The sequence below is a fragment of the Balaenoptera musculus genome, chromosome 4 (assembly GCF_009873245.2).
Source record: "Balaenoptera musculus isolate JJ_BM4_2016_0621 chromosome 4, mBalMus1.pri.v3, whole genome shotgun sequence".
Lineage (NCBI taxonomy): Eukaryota > Metazoa > Chordata > Mammalia > Artiodactyla > Balaenopteridae > Balaenoptera > Balaenoptera musculus.
In genome coordinates, this window is record NC_045788.1 from 38,289,421 (window position 1) to 38,308,572 (window position 19,152).

At 46.1% G+C, this 19,152-nt stretch overlaps 1 protein-coding gene across 1 annotated transcript in view; it reads right to left on the reverse strand.

Annotated features, from left to right (window-relative positions):
* The window catches only part of RARRES1 (retinoic acid receptor responder 1), a 41,029-nt gene extending 25,843 nt beyond the window's left edge, over positions 1-15,186 (reverse strand). The window contains exon 1 of the mRNA XM_036850013.1: positions 14,868-15,186. Coding sequence (XP_036705908.1) covers positions 14,868-15,146 — 279 coding nt within the window. The 5' untranslated portion in view covers positions 15,147-15,186. The remainder of the gene's footprint in view (positions 1-14,867) is intronic.
* Positions 15,187-19,152: the final 3,966 nt, after the last annotated feature.

Below are 19,152 nucleotides of genomic sequence, written 5' to 3' on the forward strand. Positions count from 1 at the left end.
AGGCTCTAGAGTGCAGGCTCAGTAGTTGTGGCACACGGGCTTAGTTGCTCCACGGCATGTGGGATCTTCCTGGACCAGGGATCGAACCCAGGTCCCCTGCATTGGCAGGCAGATTCTTAACCACTGTGCCACAAGGGAAGTCCCACTCCCTTAGTTTAAAACAAACAAAAAACCAGTTTGGGAAGTCTTATTTGTGGCCTTTGCTTCCCCTCAGTGGGTCTTACAAATCCTAATAAAAACATTACGTTAACTAATGTAAATTAGGTTGATTAATGGGGAGGGAGGGAGAAAAAACTGAGGGGAAAGTCTAGAGACTTCTTCCCAACAAGGTGGAAATTTTAAAGGGACTCCTACCAAAAGGATAAAAATCTTTAGGTGGTTATTAAGAAATGGGATAAATAAAACAGATGTTAATGGGATTAAAACAAAAGGTTTTGATACAACACTACCTAAGGTTGGGTAGTTTAAAGGGACCCCTACTGGTCCCCAACATAAAAGGCCCCAAACAAGTCTGCTTTATTTACCCCAGTTATATATATAAAGGCTGGGGCGGGGTGGAATTACATTGAGATACTTGACCAGCAATTGCTTGGGGCAACAGTTAGGCCAATTAATCAAGTTAAAAGATTGACAAAAGGGCCTGAATCTCTCAGCTAAGCCCTTCGCTGGGGACCCCAGAGCCTTTTATACAAAAATAGATTAAATGGTTGGGAGATTAAAAAAAAGAAAAGCATCTAAGACTCCTTGTAAGACCAAGACTTATTGATGGGGTCCTAATGGAAACTAAAGTTAAAGGTATAAAAGTTGATAGAATTGAGATGAAAGCTTACATAAATTGGTATGTTTAAATGGGCTTTATAAGATGGTTACATCTTTTTTCCCTAATTATACTGTAAGACAGACACTATGTCTCCCCCTTCCTGGTATAAGACAGGGCATATAAATCTGCCCCTCAGACAATATTAGTTAAACATACTAAAAGAAACCAACACGGTTACCTGAGACCACACAATATGAAATAAAAACTGAGTGCTAATATTCAGGGGCCAATAAAAACAATAATAGAGATTCTTGCTCTGGGTTTAACTTGTGCACTCAGAAACAGGGCCTCTGTTGAATCCCTTATGCAAACTTGTGAAAGCATGATAAATAAAAGCTTAAAATTCTAGGACATAGAACTCTTGAATTTCAGTTTAGTTGGAAATCTTCTCACTGATATAAAAAAAGCAACTTAAAGAAAATGTTGTTGGACAAATCAATCTTTTAGTATAATTTAGGCAGCAGATCTGTTCTCTGGGGTATTAAAAGCAACTGTCTGGTTTCAAGTCTCTACAAATCAGAAATGTAGATACAGCTACTATGACCTGAGACTGAGCCTAATTCACTTAATCAGGTAAAACCTGATACAAATAAAAAAAAAAAAGGAAAGAAATGGCCTGTTAAAACTCAAACCATTGGAAAGGCTCCCTCGCTCAAAATCTAATTCACAGCTTCCTTAGGGCATCATCAAGAACAAATACAAATCTTAGAAGTCTTTTCCACAAATATCAATAGTAAAGTCTTGGTCATCTGAGAAAATAAAGTTGACTTATTCCAACTTATTTATAAACTAGTAAGTTTATATCGTAATACCTGATTCAAAACTAAGTGTTAAAGTGAAGCTATGAGATCTCTATTTTTGTTTGTTTATGTCAGTGTGTACATTATACATATAGGTGTTTTTACCTCTGGAAAACATTATCAAAATTAAACTCATAAAAGAGCTCTATTTAATTGACTAAATAGTAAGCACTTACAAATTAAATATTTCCAAGTATAAAGGAAACTGGCCAGAATGAATTACAGGTTCACATGATCTAGTATGCAAGGAAAGTAGGATGAGTGTTTTTGGCAAAAGAAGGTATGAGGAGTGGAAGTACATTTTGTTAAGGGAAAAGAGAGATTTTGTCCTTGAGCTGGTTGTCTCTGGGCGGAAAAATAAGGGACAAACTAAAATGGATATAGAAAGTGTGAAAGGTTTGTAGAAAGACAGCTCTGAAAAAGTTGTTCCATGCATGGTCGGGCTGGGTTTGGATTGAATTTAATTAGGTAAGTGAATTTTGTTCAGGGTGGGCCAGTGCAGGACTGGAGTTTGGTTTTCTTTCTCTGTTAAGAGAACAGAGTTTTCTTGGAATGTTGAACTAAATACTTTTGGTAACAGATTGTGAGTTTCTTTGCCTTCTAAATGGTCTGTTATTTGCCTTAAAAATCTTTTATTGTCACTTTGGTTGAGTGAATAACTATTGCTTCACAGTGACCTATGATCCTATTTGACCAAGTGTTTTAAAAACTTGACTTTTTTTTTTATAACAAACTTCCCAAATATCAAATTCTAATTAAGATTCTTTTGACTTTTCAGCTAACTTTGGGATGCTTCAAAGGACCCCTGAAACATCCCAAGGAGAGATATTAAACTAATTAGGTTTATTTGGCATGTTAAATTACATGGGAAACATTGTCAAATAAGTGTGATAAAACCTTATTTTATGGGTAAATGTCATTAATATAGATATTCCAAAACTTATATGGAATTCCTAAAAATCTGATATGTCCTGATATAATGTTATCAGTTATAATTCTAGTTGTTATCTTAAAATGTCATATGACACAGAAATAACCAAGTCTCTTGTCAGTTACACTGTAAACAGATCTTTAACCATGCCATTTTAAGTCTTTTGTCATTTATAGACAATCACTATTTTACTCTGATGCTTTTATAAAATGAAGATTCTCAAGAGGATTCGTAAAAACGACTTTTGACAAATTTGTTTCTGATAACTTTTAGATCATACCACTGAACTCAGTAAGAAGTTACAAAACCCTAACGGAAAACCTGATGACTTCATCCAGATCAGCTGGAATTAATTACATGGGACTGAATGAATTGATAAATATGATTTATAATTTTATGATTTTTTTCTGAAATATACTGGCTTTTAATCTTTTTTTCCAGAAAATCTTTCCCTTTACGCTAATTTTGATCTACAACAAGCTGATAAAGTGTACCTTTGTAAACAAAGATGAAACATGTACCTTTTTCTCTCTACATGACCCTTCCAGAATTTGGCTTATCCAGCTGGCTCCCCTGTGGATTTGATGGCTTATTGAGACCAGATTACAGCTAGTTATACTAATCATTGTTTTAATCTGTTCTCTTGTTGTTTTCAAATTATTTATGGCTTGTGCCTTTCTCTGCTGTACTTTATTAACATTACAGGTGTATTATTTACATCCTGTCTATTTTATGAGATTATTGTCTCTTGCATTACCCAATGTGTAACCAGGCCTCCAACAAAACTAATGACGGCTAAATGTCTTGAGGCAATCAATCACATATATAACTCTACGTAGAATAATTGTAATAATGCAACTGTAGATATGGGAAGAAGCAACAAGAGAAAACATTTCCTGGATCATAACAGACTAGTAGAACAGGCAATCCAGAGAATTTTAGATTATCAACAGGGCCTAATCCAAAAAACTTAGCACATTGAGTGGCCTATCAACAGAATCCTCACCTGATCTAGGAATGAGCTTTCCTAGAGCCATGGGACAAAATTGGTCATGAAATGCCTCCCAAATGTTGGTCAAGTTTATGACCAAGAAGAGGCACTGTGGACAAAGAATGTCGCCTGCCATTTCAGTAAACAAAGGATGTTGCAGGCTTAAAACCCCGAAAGTGCGCCCTGAGGGGAATTCAGGATGGAGAAACACAGGATACTGGCCCTATATATTTAAGATGCTTATCAAAGGAATGATTTACATAAGCCCAGACTCTTGCATCTTCCCATACATAGAAAAGCACTAAAATCACTAACTTGAGATGTTTTTGTGATTAGCAATAATCTTTTGATGTTGAACTACATGTTGTTTTGTTTTGTTTTTGTTTTTGTTTTTCAGCAAAAACTCCTACATATCCTGGCACCTCCCTTACCTCTTTGGAGTAGTTCCTCAGAGCTATCTGAGAGGCTGCATCCTGGGCTATAGTCCTCAGTAAGTTCACCGAATAAAACGTAACTCTCAACTTTTAGGTTGTGCATTTTTTTTTCAGTCGACAATGGGAAAGGGGATAAAAGAGAATAAACAGCCATAAGAGAGGGGTCTCCACGAAGCAAAGGTAATGAGGGTGTTATTCCCTCAGCTTTGTACCTGGAACCAACAAGTGCATGAATGGGCTTTTAACAAGATAGAAAGTCATTTAAAAAACGTTAAGTCCGAAGTAACTCGGTAGGGATGTCCCCACCCCATATCTTAAACTTGTGTTTTTGTCCCTCATGTTGTTGGTGTGATCAGATTTGCAGAGTGAGGTAAACTGCTCACTATAGTGGTTTTGAATCTAGAAGTTCCGTACCTGGGACAGAGCCAAAGCCAAACTCTCAAGGTCAGGTGGTCCCCCCTCTGTGCTTACAACATGTGTTGTGACGGCCAGATGATGCAAAGCTAATCCGTTCACTTAATGACATTTTTTGAAAAGCTAAACAGACATTTTTTAAAGAGCCAAGGCTGGCGCAGGGAAGGTGACAAGCAGGTCTGGCTTTCCTGACGTGAGGAGTGTTCCCACGGAGCGGAGCGGATCATGGGGCTCTGCTCCTCCCATCCCCACGCTGCCAAAACTGCCCACATGCCAAACAGATTAGGAAGTTCACATCCCTCTCCAGGCACAGCCAGGGGCACAGCACCTTGCTCTAATCTTTTCCAGAATAAAGCTTTTTATGTAAAGAAAAAGTTGGCAAACAAAGCAAATTACTATATGGCTGTATAACCTGAAGGAATGAATTAGTAGCTCTTTGCTACAGATTTCTTTTTAATTACGTGTAAAAGAGGACTTATGTACTGTAGCCTAGAACTAAATGCTTTACAGTCACGGACCACCAATGATGTGGTTTATGTTCTAACCCGTTTTTTGTGTGTTTGGTTGATTTTGTAGGTTCCTTGGTTTTTGTCCCCAAAGGCCATGAGGAAGGGCAGCCCCAGGCAGCCGCCCTGCCTCAGGACAGGCTCTTTAGGAGAGTGATCAGCACTTTGATTTGGGGCTTCCCTTGCAATCATTTGGGAGGGAAACAGGCCACTTTTAAAGTCCTGTTTAAGAAAGTGTACCACAGAATGCCTTCATAGGACAAACTCATCTTACTAGATTTTTTTTTGGGGGGTCAAAAAAAAAATGTTCCTCAAATCCCTATCTAATCAGTGTCAAGCATTTATTCAGCACTTGTGTATAAAGCATTCTGCTAGCCACTGGGTAGAATCATGATAAAAACTATAATATATATGTTATATATATATATATTGAGCTCTCACTACATGTTTCATGTGGTTTAACACAGCGCCCAGGAACTACTTATCACAGCACAAGAGTCCTTTGAGGTAAATACTGATCTTATCCCCATTTTAAAGATGAAGAAACTGAGGCACCTGCCCAAAGTTAAGGAATTGTCCAAAGTCACAGAGCCAGTAAGTAGCGAAGCCTGGCTCCAGACCCCTGCTCTCCCCTTATACAGCACAGAGGTCATACAAACAGACCCTGTCAATCCCTTTAAGAGAGGGCGGAAAGAAAGCTGCCTGGTGTGTGTGTGTGGGAAGTGTGAGTGTGTGTGCGGGCGTGAAGTGTGAGAGAGGGAGGGGGAGAGAGAGAGGAATTGAGAGAGTTGGACTGTGCTTAAAACCACAGTTCCTCTAGACAAGACCACGCAGACCTTCTGGAAGGGAGACAGCCGGGCCGGGAGTGTGTATCCATTTCCTAGGGTGGCCATAACAAAGTACCATAAACTGGGTACCTTAACACAACAGAAATCGATTCTTTCACAGTTCTGAAGGCCAAAAGTCCAAAATTAAGGTGTTGTCACGGCTGGCCTCCCTCTGAGGCTCTGGATAGAATCCCTCCTTTCCTCTTCCGAGCTTCTGGTGGTGGCCGTCAATCCCTGCCTTCCTTGGCTTGGAGCTGTATCACTCCAGTCTCTGTCTCTGTATTTAAATGGCATTCTTCTCTCTGTATCTTCACATGACCTTCTTCTTTTTTTTTTTTAATAAACTTATTTATTTAATTTATTTATTTATTTTGGCTGTGTTGGGTCTTCGTTGCTGCCTACAGGCTTTCTCTAGTTGCGGCGAGCGGGGGCTACTCTTCGTTGTGATGCGCGAGCTTCTCATTGCAGTGGCTTCTCTTGCTGCGGAGCATGGGCTCTAGGCACACGGGCTTCAGTAGCTGCGGCTTGTGGGCTTCAATAGTTGTGGCTCGTGGGCTTCAATAGTTGTGGCTCACGGGCTCCAGACGCGCAGGCTCAGTAGATGTGGTGCACTGGCTCAGTTGCTCCACGGCATGCGGGATCTTCCCGGACCAGGGCTTGAACCCGTGTTCCCCACACCGGCGGGCAGATTCTTAACCACTGTGCCACCAGGGAAGCCCTCACATGACCTTCTTATAAGGACATCAATCATTGGATTTAGGGCCCATGCTAACCCAGTATAGCCTTATCTTAACTTGATTACATTTGCAAAGGTTCTATTTCCAAGTAAGGTCATAATCACAGGTACAGGGGGTTAGGACTTCAATGTATCTTTTTTGAGGACACAACAATCCACAACAGTATGGAAGTGACGATGATCTGAGACTCTGGAAGGAGTCCCTGGATGCACTCTTTCAGGCAGGGTTTAAGTGGGAGCTTGAGCCAGTGCAGCGCAGGAGGGGGAATCTCCAGGAGGACTAGGCTGGAGACAACTGGGGAGAGAGAGGGCAAGGACACTCAGGAAGACAGGTGAGCAGCCAGGCTGGGGAGATTAGCAAGTTAATAGCGGGGATACTTGGAGTGGAGGTCACCATGGTGGATGGGGCCAGATTAGAGAAGGTCTCTTAAGGGACTTTATTCCAGAGCCATGGGTCTCAAACTTGAGCTGGAACAGAATCTCCTGGAGGGCTTGCTAAATAAGACACAGTGTGATGGCTCCACCCCAAGTTTTGATTCAGTAAACCTGGGGTGGGGCCTGAGACCCTGCATTTTCACAAGTTCTAGGGGATGCTGACGCTGCTACCGCTGGTCCAGGGACCACACTTTGAGAACTTCTCTCTAGACACTGAGTGGAACCACTGAAGCTCAGAGAGAGGGACAGGAAGTAACAAGTAGCTCCAGTGACTGTCACTAGAAGACAGATGAGCAGGAGATTGAGGACATGACAATTAATTCTCTCCAAAGGTTTGAGGGTATCATGAGACTAAATGAAACAGAGGAATGTTATCTCAAAGTTTGGTCCACCTGGAGTCTTTGGCAAATCAGGTCATGATGATTCAGGAAGTTCATGGGACAGATCGACCCTCTGCTTCAGGGAGTGCAGGTGATAAAACTCCGTGGCAACATAGCATGTGCTGTTTTTCAAGCAGGAACATTTGGAGAAGGCAGTCTGGATTTAAATCATTTCTGAAGAAAATTCACTCCTTCCTTCTTGCTACATGGATAACGACTTGGCCATGTTATGCCATTTATATCCAGGAAGTTAAAAATTACATGTTCTAATAGCAACTCTACTAAGCCATGTCTCATTTTCAGTAAAAAGCTATTTTCTGTAAAACACAAAGCTTTTGTTTTCATGTCAGTAGATCAGAGATGTCTCCTCCAGCACGTGTCCAGACTATCTTTATATTAGATACTATACAACATTTGCTTGCTTGTTTAAAGTCAAGTCATTGAAATACTGGGTGTGAGTACTGGACATAAAACTGAGGAACTTGATAAGGGATGGAGAATAGGTATTTATTATTCTAAGAGCACATTTTAAACACCTAACACCCCCTTTAAACTCACTCAAAAAACACAACAAAAACCTAGGGCAAATGTAAGAGCAGGGACGGTACCCAGAGAAACCTTGCTGTCGGATGCCGCAGGGGTCACAAAAACACCGCGACTCTGGGAGTCTCCAAAGATAACATTCTGCCCAAAGCTCATTTACAGAAAGAAAACCCTTGGGAATTCCCTGGCAGTCCAGTGGTTAGGACTCTGCGCTTCCACTGCAAGGGGTGTGTGGGTTTGACCCCTGGTTGGGGAACTAAGATCCCACATGCCTCGCAGCGCAAAAAAAAAAAAGAAAAAGAAAACCCTGTGCTTTGGGGGAAGCCTGTCTCTTGTTTTTTCTCTCTGCCACTGGTTCCTAGGCATGTTTCCTTCATGTGACCTTAGAGCCGGTGGTGACAGCCTTAAACTTCATGTTTCCACATTGAGGGGGTGGGCAGTGGGGACAGACCAGCTGTCAAGAGCTCAAACGGTGATGCTACTCTCCCCTCGGGCACACAGTGGGCCTCACTGGCCTAACAGACTCGGCTTCTAAATGTCCCCTCCAGCCTTCACATTTGGTAAGAAAACATAAATGTCATGCCATTCCAGGAAAAGCAAACTTCTTCATTTCATAAGGTTAGTTTTATGAGTCAGGCTTAGTTGGAGACAAGTAAACAACTCATCTGTGGACAAAAATTGCTATGCTGCTCTTATATTCTGGACAGAGAGAACATCAGCGTATTACATTATACCCTGGAATTATCTCATTGCATTTTCCTTCTCTTGGGCAATGCCAGATAAGGCGATTGCAGTTTACGGAACAAAAGTCCATGACCTCCAGATCAGGCCCCATCCTGTGGGGTCCAAGGAGATCTTTGCACTGGACACTTCAACAGGCTAAGGAGTAGTGGAGAGAAGGAGACAGAATACTGTGTGTTAATCTGTTTGGCCAACTCTGAGTACGAGTTCTTGACCCTTCTTCCAAAGGAGCCAGGGTAGAAGTGACCAGCGGCAGTGTTCCCCTCTGCTTCCCCTCTAGCTCAAGGTGGGGCTCAGAAAATTAGAAAAGGCTGGTTGCAAGAGATTTGAGGTATTCGATCTCCCTCCTCCTGCAGGAGGGCTGGGAATGGGTCGGGGCCTGGCCCAGCCTCCTGTTCCTGATGCCCAGTGGTCCCAGCACCCGTCCAGCTACCTGTGTTTTCATCTAATACTTAATATTTGTCTTTAGCAGGTCCCTATGCTACGACAGTGGAGATAAAGGGAGGCCTTCCACCCTGTGGAAGCAGACACACATGCAGGGCAAGAGAACAAAGCAGCCTACAGTCAAGTACCAGCACGGGTTGTGGAGGGTGGGCGTGTTTGGGGGTGACGAGGTTACCAAGGCTGCAGAGATCAGCCAGAGCTGCCATCTCCTGGGTAGAGTCACGTGTCCGGCAGTGTGGTAAACACTTGCATGAGCTCGCAGCCACCTGGAAGCTGGGTGTGTTAGGCTGAGTAATGGCCCCCACAGATGTCCACATCCTAATCTCTGGAATCTGTGAACATGTTTACAAGGCAAAGGGGATTTGGCCAATATGATCGGGTTAAGGATCTTGAGTTGGACAGAGTATCCTGGATTATCCAGGTGGGCCCAGTGTACTTACATGGGTCCTTATAAGGGAGAGTAGTGTTATATTCAGGAGATGCTACCTGCTGGCTGTGAAGATGGAAGATGGAGGGCAAGCCAAGGAGTACGGTCGGCCTTTAGAAGCTGGAAAAGGCAAGGAAATGGATTCTCCCCTAGAATCTTCTGAAAGGATGCAGCCCTTTCAACACCTTAATCTTAGCCCAGTGAGACCTATTTCAGACTCCTGACCTCCAGAATTGTAAGAGAATAAATTTGTGGGAGTTGTTTTTTTTTCCCTACAAAGTCTGTGGTCATTTGTTACAGCAGTGAAACTAACACAGATACAAAATTACCTGTGATCCTCCACATAGTGTTCTGTGTTGGCACCTCCTCTTGGGGCCATTGTGGATTCATATACATCTCGTACACAGCTATGGTACAAGACTCTTTCATAACTCGACTTTACTGGCTAGAGGCATCTTGAACGATCCTAAGAAGTAACCCAGAGTGGGGAACTGCTATTGCTACTGTGGGACCAGCTCTGTGCAAACCTCTTCAACTGAGGGGCCATCACAAAGGCAAATAAATACCGCGGCTGCAAAAGTGTGAATAAATCTCTAGGGTGATTCATGCTGATGAATTGAGATCAAGGGTCAGGTTGGATCTGGGAGACTGTGTGTGTGCATGTGTGTGTGTTTATGTGTGTGGATTTAACATTCCTTGTCTCATTAAGATGAGTCATCTTAGGGCTATTTACATTCCATCTCCAGCAGAACCACCGAGGCCGTTCAAGGAAGAGTGTGCAGCCAAGCCACACTCCTGATGGTTAAATTCACAACCCACCAATGGTGGTCTTTATTTGGGATCACTACTAATGTTCCATGATCACACGCACCCTTGGCTATGACTCCCCGTGTGGCAAGACAAGTGGAAATGTTGTGGGCTGGTAAAAAAAAAAAACGTGTGCGGTTCAAAAACAACTTCTTACAAGCTGGTTAAAAGCGTTTGCTCATCCATGTGCAGCTGGCTTGAGCGACTGAGGGACACGCGCCAGGAAGGCCAAGGGCTAAGTTTACCCTCAGGGCCAGTGGCCTTTCCCACCCCATACTGGACCCAGACTCTGCAATCAGAGCCTTTAGACCAGGTGGGCGCCGCGGTGGGAGGTGGGCGGAGCCATTGGGGGCACCTGTGCCATTTCAGCAGTGGCAGTGCCCGGAAAGGAGGGCAGGCTTGGGCCTCGGTTCTGTGCTTTCAGGATTGTTATGTTTCATCCTCACGGCAGAAGGCGCTGAGGAGCGCCACCTGCATCCTGCCAATAGCCACCCTCTACTGTTCTTTCACGAGGGCTGTAAAAGCACTTAGGAGCCTTGCTTGCATGAAAGCAGAGATTCTTTCACTTAAGGGTTTTATTACTTATCTTTCCCCTCCATATTCATTGCGACCTTCTTCAGTCTCCAGTTTTCATTTCTATGGTCTGCTTGATGTATTGCTTTCCTATTCTTGTGAACCATCACCTCTAAATTAGACATTAATGGAGAGAGGCCTTCAAGGAGAGCAGTAATTAGATGAATTGTGCTGTATTAAAGTGCTTCACAGATTGAAAAGGGATAAAAGAAGAAGCTTTTTCTTAGTAGACTAGGCGCTCTCCCAGCTGCCTTGTGGCTCAGCAGACCGGCTCTGTTCCGCCTTCAGACTCACCCGGGCCCGCGGGGGCGGGGGACAGCAGCCCAGCCCACCAGTGCTGGGGCGGCCGGATGCTCACCAGAAGTCAGCTGTTTTGCTCCCAAACTTACCTATGCCAGGTGTACTCATTACCTAGCTGCATCATTAAATGTTCTGGTGAGGAGGGGCCACAAAAAAAGATGTCATGTCCACAAAATCCAAGTTAAATGCAGTAGAAAGAATTGATGAAGTCAAGTCTCTAAAACTCTTGCTGGTAAATTGGGTATGGGTGAGTCATAGGCAAGAAAAGTCAAGAAAAGTAAAAGGAGAGGATCATGAACTGTATTCTTTGCAAGTGCTCCCTCCACTGTAAGTAAACAAAAATGGAAATCACAGATGCCCATTATGGGTGTGTCTTCTTGCTAGAAAGACTGCAAGGAGTGCCAATTAATGGCCTTCGCCCTACACAAAAAGACAGTTTTATATTTACTGATTTTTTAAAAATTAATTAATTACTATTATTTTTTGGCTGTGTTGGGTCTTCGTTTCTGTGCGAGGGCTTCCTCTAGTTGCGGCGAGCAGGGGCCACTCCTCATCGCGGTGCGCGGGCCTCTCACTATCGCGGCCTCTCTTGCTGCGGAGCACAGGCTCCAGATGCGCAGGCTCAGTAGTTGTGGCTCACAGGCCCAGTCGCTCCGCGGCATGTGGGATCTTCCCAGACCAGGGCTCGAACCCGTGTCCCCTGCATTGGCAGGCAGATTCTCAACCACTGCGCCACCAGGGAAGCCCCCTACTGATTTTAATTTAGATTGAAGCAGTTAAGGTTTGGGCATAACTCCCTCCTGCCCCACCTTTGGTCAATTGTTTCAATTATTGATGTTTCCAACTACTGGTCCTGGCCTGGTCCTTGTGAGCAATCCCCAAGCAAGGGCTGATTTCAAATGGGTTGCCTTTCTCCTGAAGTTTGTGCACACAAAGATCTCGCCAGTCTCTCTAAATGCCAGGGAAGGGCTGGCCTCTCACCGGCTGCTTGGGGCAGGGGCCGGTTGTCGTAGGACTGGCCAGAGGATACTTGCCTCAGTGTAAGAGACAGCCCCAGATCGTCGGGAGCAGGGCTGATCTAGGATACCCTGGGTAGCATAGGAGCTCTCAACACCACCCCTCCATGCTCTGGGTCCTAAGGCATCAGAAAAATAGCCTCCTGGTCGTGGAAGGGTAGTGTATAGTCAGGAAAGAGAGGTCATCAGATAAGGGCAATGAGGGAACACAAATCATGGTCTGTGATCTCTCCTTACAATTAGTAAACAAAACAAAACAGAATGCTCACAAGCTCACCAGCTAGCTCTAATTTCTTCTCAATACTTCCTTGCATTTACTACCACAGCTATTACTGCATTTTACCACTAGAGGGCAACAGTGTTCCTAAAATGAGGGTTTGTTGCAGAACCGAAAAATCACTTAGAATCAAGAAATTTCAGAGCTGGAAGAGGTTTTAAAAATCATTTGGTTCACTGGCTTTCAAAATTTTTTCAGCTGAAACACATAGCAAGAACTGCATGCTTCATAATGACCCAGTTCATACATATATGTTTGCAACATTTTGAGGCACTACTTACCCTGTCTTCGGCAATGCACTCTAAACAGTTTGTATTCCAAACTATTTCATTTAAAACAAAACAAACAAACAAAAAAACTGCAACCACTAAACAGATTTCATAACCCAATAGTGTGCCATTAGTTTGAAAAACCCTGACTTGGTCCCAGCCTCTCATCTGTAATACAAAGGGATGCACTGACCCCGAGGATGGAGAAGGATGCTATCAGCTACACTTCTCTCGCCCACCCAGCCACCTGCTAACCCCGGGTCAGTCCTAGAGGACTGACAGATATTGTCCAGCAACTCAGTGCTCACTCTAATAATGCACTGATTGGATAAAGAGTTTTGAGAGTCTATCATTTTCCACCTCTTATCAATGCTACAACTGCTCTTGTAATTGAAGCAGATATTCCTTGCATTGAAGGCTCCTTGCAGGTGGTGTCTATTCTCCTCATTCAAACAGTTTCAATCAATCAAGCAATTTCACTGAATTCCAGGGGGAAACTGAAACCACTTTAGTCTCTAGAGTCTTGGCCTTGAAAATCACTAAGTTCTCTTCCTTGGCTCCTTGATGTTAAAACATTTATAATCACTTTGGGAGGAAATGTAAAGGTAAACCAGATGATGGAGGAAGGTATCGTTTCTTAGGGTCAATGCCCTGGATTCTTCTACTTCTTAACTCCTCCTCCCTCTCATGCATACCTGCCTCTAATTTATTGATTATCCCCCCCAGCTTTTTTAGGCCAAAAAAGGAGATCCCTTTAAAATTCAGGATTATATTATTACAGATGAAAACAGTAACTGAGCTCTCTGTGGGTAAGACAGGAAGTTTTTCTTAACTCACTTGGATTGAGTTTATTTTATGAAAGAGGCCAAGTATTTTATTTTTTCAAGAAGGGGTTAACTAAATGCATGAAAATGCAAATCATTTTATTATTTAATTCTTTTTATGGTCTTAGAAGGAAGAAAAAAAATTCCTGGGACCTGAAAAATTCCTGGTGCACTTTAGAAATCTGAGCTTAGTTTTCTGTAGGGAATCCTTCCCACTGATAACCAGGGAGGAAATATTCAGGGGGGGCCCTCTTTGGGCTCTGGGAGGTGGCGACTCCCTTACTTTGATAGAAAGTTCTCAAGCTCTGTTCCCTCACTTCTCCGTTGGGCTGGTAAACTGAACTTTTTCCTCCCTGACACAGCAAGGTCTGTTAGAACAGGTGACAAGCACAGGTTGCCTTTTTTTAGGGAAAATTTTATTTCACCATTCAATAAATCTAGACAAGCTGGGTGTAGGGTTAAGTCTTTGAAGAACCAAGGCCGAGCTTCCAAATGGCTTTCTCACACCCTTAACACCACGTCTAGAACAGTCTTAAAGAAAAATCCTACAGACACTCTTTAAAATTCTATTTACACTCTTTACTAAACTCTAGATTCCTTAAGGCTGAGTCTACAGGCTTTGTGGAATACTGGAGGATTACTGGAAAAAGCATCGTCACTTTTGGGACAGACTTAGGGTAGTTCTGTAACTTTCGTAATCTTCTCCTTGATGAAGAAAGCAACGTAGCTTCACAGACACAAAATGGTACCTACAGCCAGTGCCTTGAAATCAGCAACCGAATGAGATGCCACGTTCTTACAAAACAGCCCTGGTTCACTCACTCTCATTAGATTAAAGCAGACGCCAGGATTACGAAGATTCTTGCCCAGGGCAACGCGTAAATTGCAATATTATCCAGAAGCCCTTGCAAGATGGCCTGCAATTAACCAGGGAACGTCAGCGGTTCGGCCTGGGAACTGGCTTAGATTTTGGAAATCCCACCCAGAACTAATGCTCGGTGACCACCCCATAGCAACCAACTCTGGGTAGTCGCAGAAAAGATCAAGCCTTGCCTTTTGAGCCTGTTCCTCAGTTTCCCCATGCACCTCCTTCCCAGGTATGGGAGCTGCCCTGTAAAAAATCTTTATGGCCCCGTAAATGCCAGAAAGAACGAGCCAGCTTTCTGCGGACTCCGCGCACTGACGGGCCTTTCCACGCCTGAACAGTTCCCGGCGCCGAGGCGCGAGCCGGGATCCCCGCAGGCGCCTGGCGCATCACAGTCTCCCTCGCGGATCCGCCGCTGGGCGCACAGGCTCGCGTACCCAGGCGTCACCACCCACGCGCCTCGCGGCCGGTCCCCGCGCGCGCCCACTGTGTCGCTCTGGTACTCACCCACGCGCGGCCCTCCTGCACCTCAGCCAGCACTCGAAGGGCGCTGGGCGAGCTCGCGCGGAAGTTGAAGAAGTGCAGCGCCGCGCGCGCCGCCTGCGACAGGAGCCCGCGCGGGAGCTCCGCGTCCTGACGCCACCCGGAGTCCTCGGGGTCCCCGGACCCCGCGGGCGCCGCCGCCGCCCCCTGGAGGGCGAGCAGCAGGAGCAGCGCGAGCAGCGGGGCGGCGGGGTACGGGTCCCCCGGCCGGGGCGCGGGAAGCGGTTGCCGGCGGAGCTGCATGGGCGCGGGCTGGCGCGACGCTCGACGGGTCGGGGCTTCGAGCGGGCTGCGCCGGCGCTCGAGGCAATAAAGCCGCGCGGGCCCCTCCCCTCCGCCCCCGGCTGGAAGGAGTCCGGGTCACCCTCGGCCGCGCCCTCTCGGCGCTTCCCGAAGCCCCTGGGCCCCTCCGCCCCGCCCCACTCCGCTTGGGCTCCCGCTCCCCCGGCTCCGGACGCGGCGGACGCGGCGGCGCCTCCGCGGCGCGGGGCCGGGGTATCTGGCCCGGGCCGCGCGGGCAGGGGGACGAGGGGGGCAGTGAAGACTCCTCCCCCAAGGGAGAGCAGCCGGGTTGGCGCCACCCCGCGCCCCCAACCCAGCTTGGGGACCTGGTTTCTCTCCCCTGAGGCTGCTGTGATTTCGAAGCCCTTAGGGTTTCAGAGCAAACCTGCTTCAGTTCTCCAAGGCTTGGAGCTCATTTCCCAGGAGATGAAATTGGAAACGGGTGGAGAAAGGGGCGGGACGCAGCCGGCATTGATGGGGGTCCTTATAGCACAATGACCTTGGAAGTGGGACAGGTCGCCAGAGAACTGGGGCTGGAGAGGAGGCTGCTGTGGTCAGCAGGGCAGAGCCAGATAAGGCCCCAGAGGCCCCAGTGGACTTAGAAACATTGATAACCCTGGTGCGGCACAGATGGGCGTGGAAGCCAGATTCCAGGGAAGTGAGGCATGGATTGGGCTGTAGGGCAGTGGAAGCAGTGAGGGTTGACGACTCTTTTTAGACACCTGGCATGAAGGGGTGAGATGGCCTTGTTTTTAGGCCACAGAGGGAAAGCCCAGGAGAACCAGGAAGTAGATGCACTCCCCTCATCCTTTTTCCCACCTCTCTTTATTTTCTTCAGGGGTCCACCTCTCGCCAACACCCGCTGACCCCAGCCCCACTGTGGAGCTAAAGGAAGTCCCTTCTCTTTGCCAGTGACTAGTTGAGGCCCCGCATGCGCGATTCTGGATGAGATATACCGGGGGAAGCCTGGGGGGTGATGCGATGGGGGCACCATCTCTGAAAACATCCCCCCTCCCCCACTTCTTCCTCTGGACGTTGTCCATCTCTTGTCTGTCTTTTCTTCTACAGAAATTTATGGAACACATACTCTGCTAGGCCCTGGGGGAAGTGAAGAGAGGGTAATCAGATAAGCATCTCCGTACTCCTGGAGCACACCTTCTAGGCAAGGGGAGCCCAGACAATCAGAGAGGCAAAGGAATGAACCCTATGTTGGATGCAGTTACATGCTGGAGAAAAATTAAGCCTGAAAGGGGATGGGGAGTTGGTTGTAATTTTAGATAGTGTGGTCAAGGCAGGCCTCACTGGGAAGTTGATACTTAGGACCTGAAGGAGATGAGGGAGCCAGATGGACATGTATGGGAAGAGCACTGTAGGTGGAGGGAACAGCAAGTGCAGAGGCCCTGAGGCAGGAGTCCACCGGCATGTTTGAAGAAGAGCAAGCAAGTGCAGCTGGAGGGAGAGGACAAGGAGGAGAGTATCAGGGTGCGAAGTCCGAGGGATAATGGAGAGGGGGCAGAGCATGCAGGACTTGGTAGGCCCTTGTTGTGTCTGGGTGTGCCGCGTGGAAGTATGCCCCTATCTTGCTAACAGCCTGGGGATGAAGCCCATCTGAAGAATGTCTGAGCAGAGAGAGGAGGAGACTGGGTTCCTGATGACATTGTTGAGCACCCAAATCAGCTGATCCTGGAGCTTATTTATTATGTTCCTTGAAGCTGGAGGTTCTGTTTCTGGCCTTCAGAGGCAGTCTAACGCAGATAATTATCTTCCCAGAACTCAGTCATCTTCCCGTCCAAGGGGTAATGGTAGTAGTTTTCTTGAGAATTATCACCTCTAGGTCTTATAAAGACTAAGTATTCCTTATTTTATTTCAGTGCTTCACCCCCAGTGGGTGTTGGGCTGCTTTCAGCTGCACACAACAGGAAAACTGATTTACGTTGTGGACTCTGCAGTGGTGTGGAGTGGGAGGTCTCGGGGATGGTTTGAAGGGTTCAGGCTCTCTCCATCCTTCTACACAGCTCTTCTCAGCTGTTTGGCTTTTTGTCCATAGACTGCCCAGTAGTTCCATAATTATAGAATGGCTGTCACAGCTCCAGACACCACATTGTCACATGCTGCAACCAAAGGCAGGTAGCACAGAGTAGGTTGCCAGGGTGGCAAGAGAGCTCTACATCATGCACCTGTTTTGGTTTTTGTTTTGTTTTTTCATCAGAGAAGAAAAATTTTTTTTCTGGAACTTCTTCCCCCCACCCTTCTCCCCACCTGACCTTCCCATACATCTCGTTGGCCAGAACTGGGTCACACTAGCAAACCCTAGCTGCAAGGGAGGCTGGAAAAGCAAGCATCTGCCTTTTTTCAGCCTCTATCATAGTGGTCTGGTCTATAAGTTAGGATTTAGGCTTGGCTACATAGGACGAAGAAAACAAATGACATTGGCTTAAACAGGTGAGAAACTTCTCTCTCACATAAAAGAAGTTGTAGGCAATCTGTGGTTAGTTTTGGCAGGTCCATGACATTGTCAGCGGCCCAGGGTTTTTCCAGATCTTGCTCCCACATCTGAGGGTGTGCCCCCATCCTCAGAGTCCAGGACAAGCTCTAGCCATCAGCAAGAGTGCCCTTTTACAGGCTTCTGAGAAGTCCTACAGGGCACTTCTGCTTATATCTCATTGGCAAGAACTTAGTCATAGTCTTAGTTGAAAAGGAGGCTGGGAAATGTAGCCTTTTTTTGGAGAAGTTGCATGCCAGAATAAAAAAAAAAGAAAAATCAGGATTTTGTTACTAAGGAAGAAGACTTTGTTTTACATTGCCTTTAGAGCCTGCTGCTGGGACACCCAAGGATCATGTGAGAGTGGTTTATGAAGGAAACACTCCCAGGAGAAACCAGTAAGGACCTAGAAAAAGGGTAGCAAGCAAGGATGTCAGACAAAGTTATAAGAAGGGTAACTTCACCTGGTCAGCAGAGGAGCTCCGGAATATGAATTCCTACCCCGGCGGGGGGATCTGGGCTTCCATATCTATGCCTGTGGGTTATTGGCTAAGGGCCACCCTGGTTAACATAATCCAGGCACTCAGGCTCTCTATGTGGGTACAAAGGGGCAGTCGTACAGGACAGCCCTCCTGAGAAATGTCACGGGTACCTCAGATTGGAAGCAAAAGCACACTTAGCGGTAGGGGCAGAATTAGGGAAAGGGATCCCGGGGATCTGGGCAGAGCCCCAACGGGGTCCCTGCAGGGAGAGTGGATAGAGGCAGGCAAGTAGGAATCTGTCACCGAGGCCGGGAGGGGAGGGTGGGAATGGCTGATGGCAGCGTCAGTGCTTATGAGATGGTGAGTCACAGAAAGTCATACACAGGAAGAAAGACAGACCCAGAAAGGGCCAGGGGAACAAGGGTGGCTGCCTGAGTGCAGAGGGCTCGTCTGAGGCCACAGCTGTTTTTAATAGTGGTAATGACCACACTTGGGGCAGATTGATGTTGATCAGAAACACACATTTTAAAAGTTTTTAATTAACAGCATTCATTTTATTAACAGATTTTCTGGAACACAGGAGAACATTTGCTTCGTTGAGAACTGTGTTTGTCCTTTGTCCATTTATCTGTGGGGTTGTTGGATTTCTAATTGATTTGTAGAAGTTCTTTAAATACTAAGGAAATCAGGCCTAGGTCATAGGTATCACTAATATTTTTTTTCTCAGTTCCTACACTGTGTGTGTGTGTGTGTGTGTGTGTGTGTGTGTGTGTGTGGATTGTTCCTCCTTGTCAGATAGCATGTGCATGGGCGATGCTGTTAACTGCACACCATGTTCTCCAAAGGGCCTGTCCTCTTGGGTCACAGGTACCACCTCCCACCCCGGTCTTTCCTCCTTGGCATTGCAGGAGGACTGCCCTACAGGCAGGGAGGAAAGTCTTAGTCAGCAGGGTCTGGCCCCCCCGCCAAGAGTGTCCCATATGTCATGTTTCCTAGTTCCTTA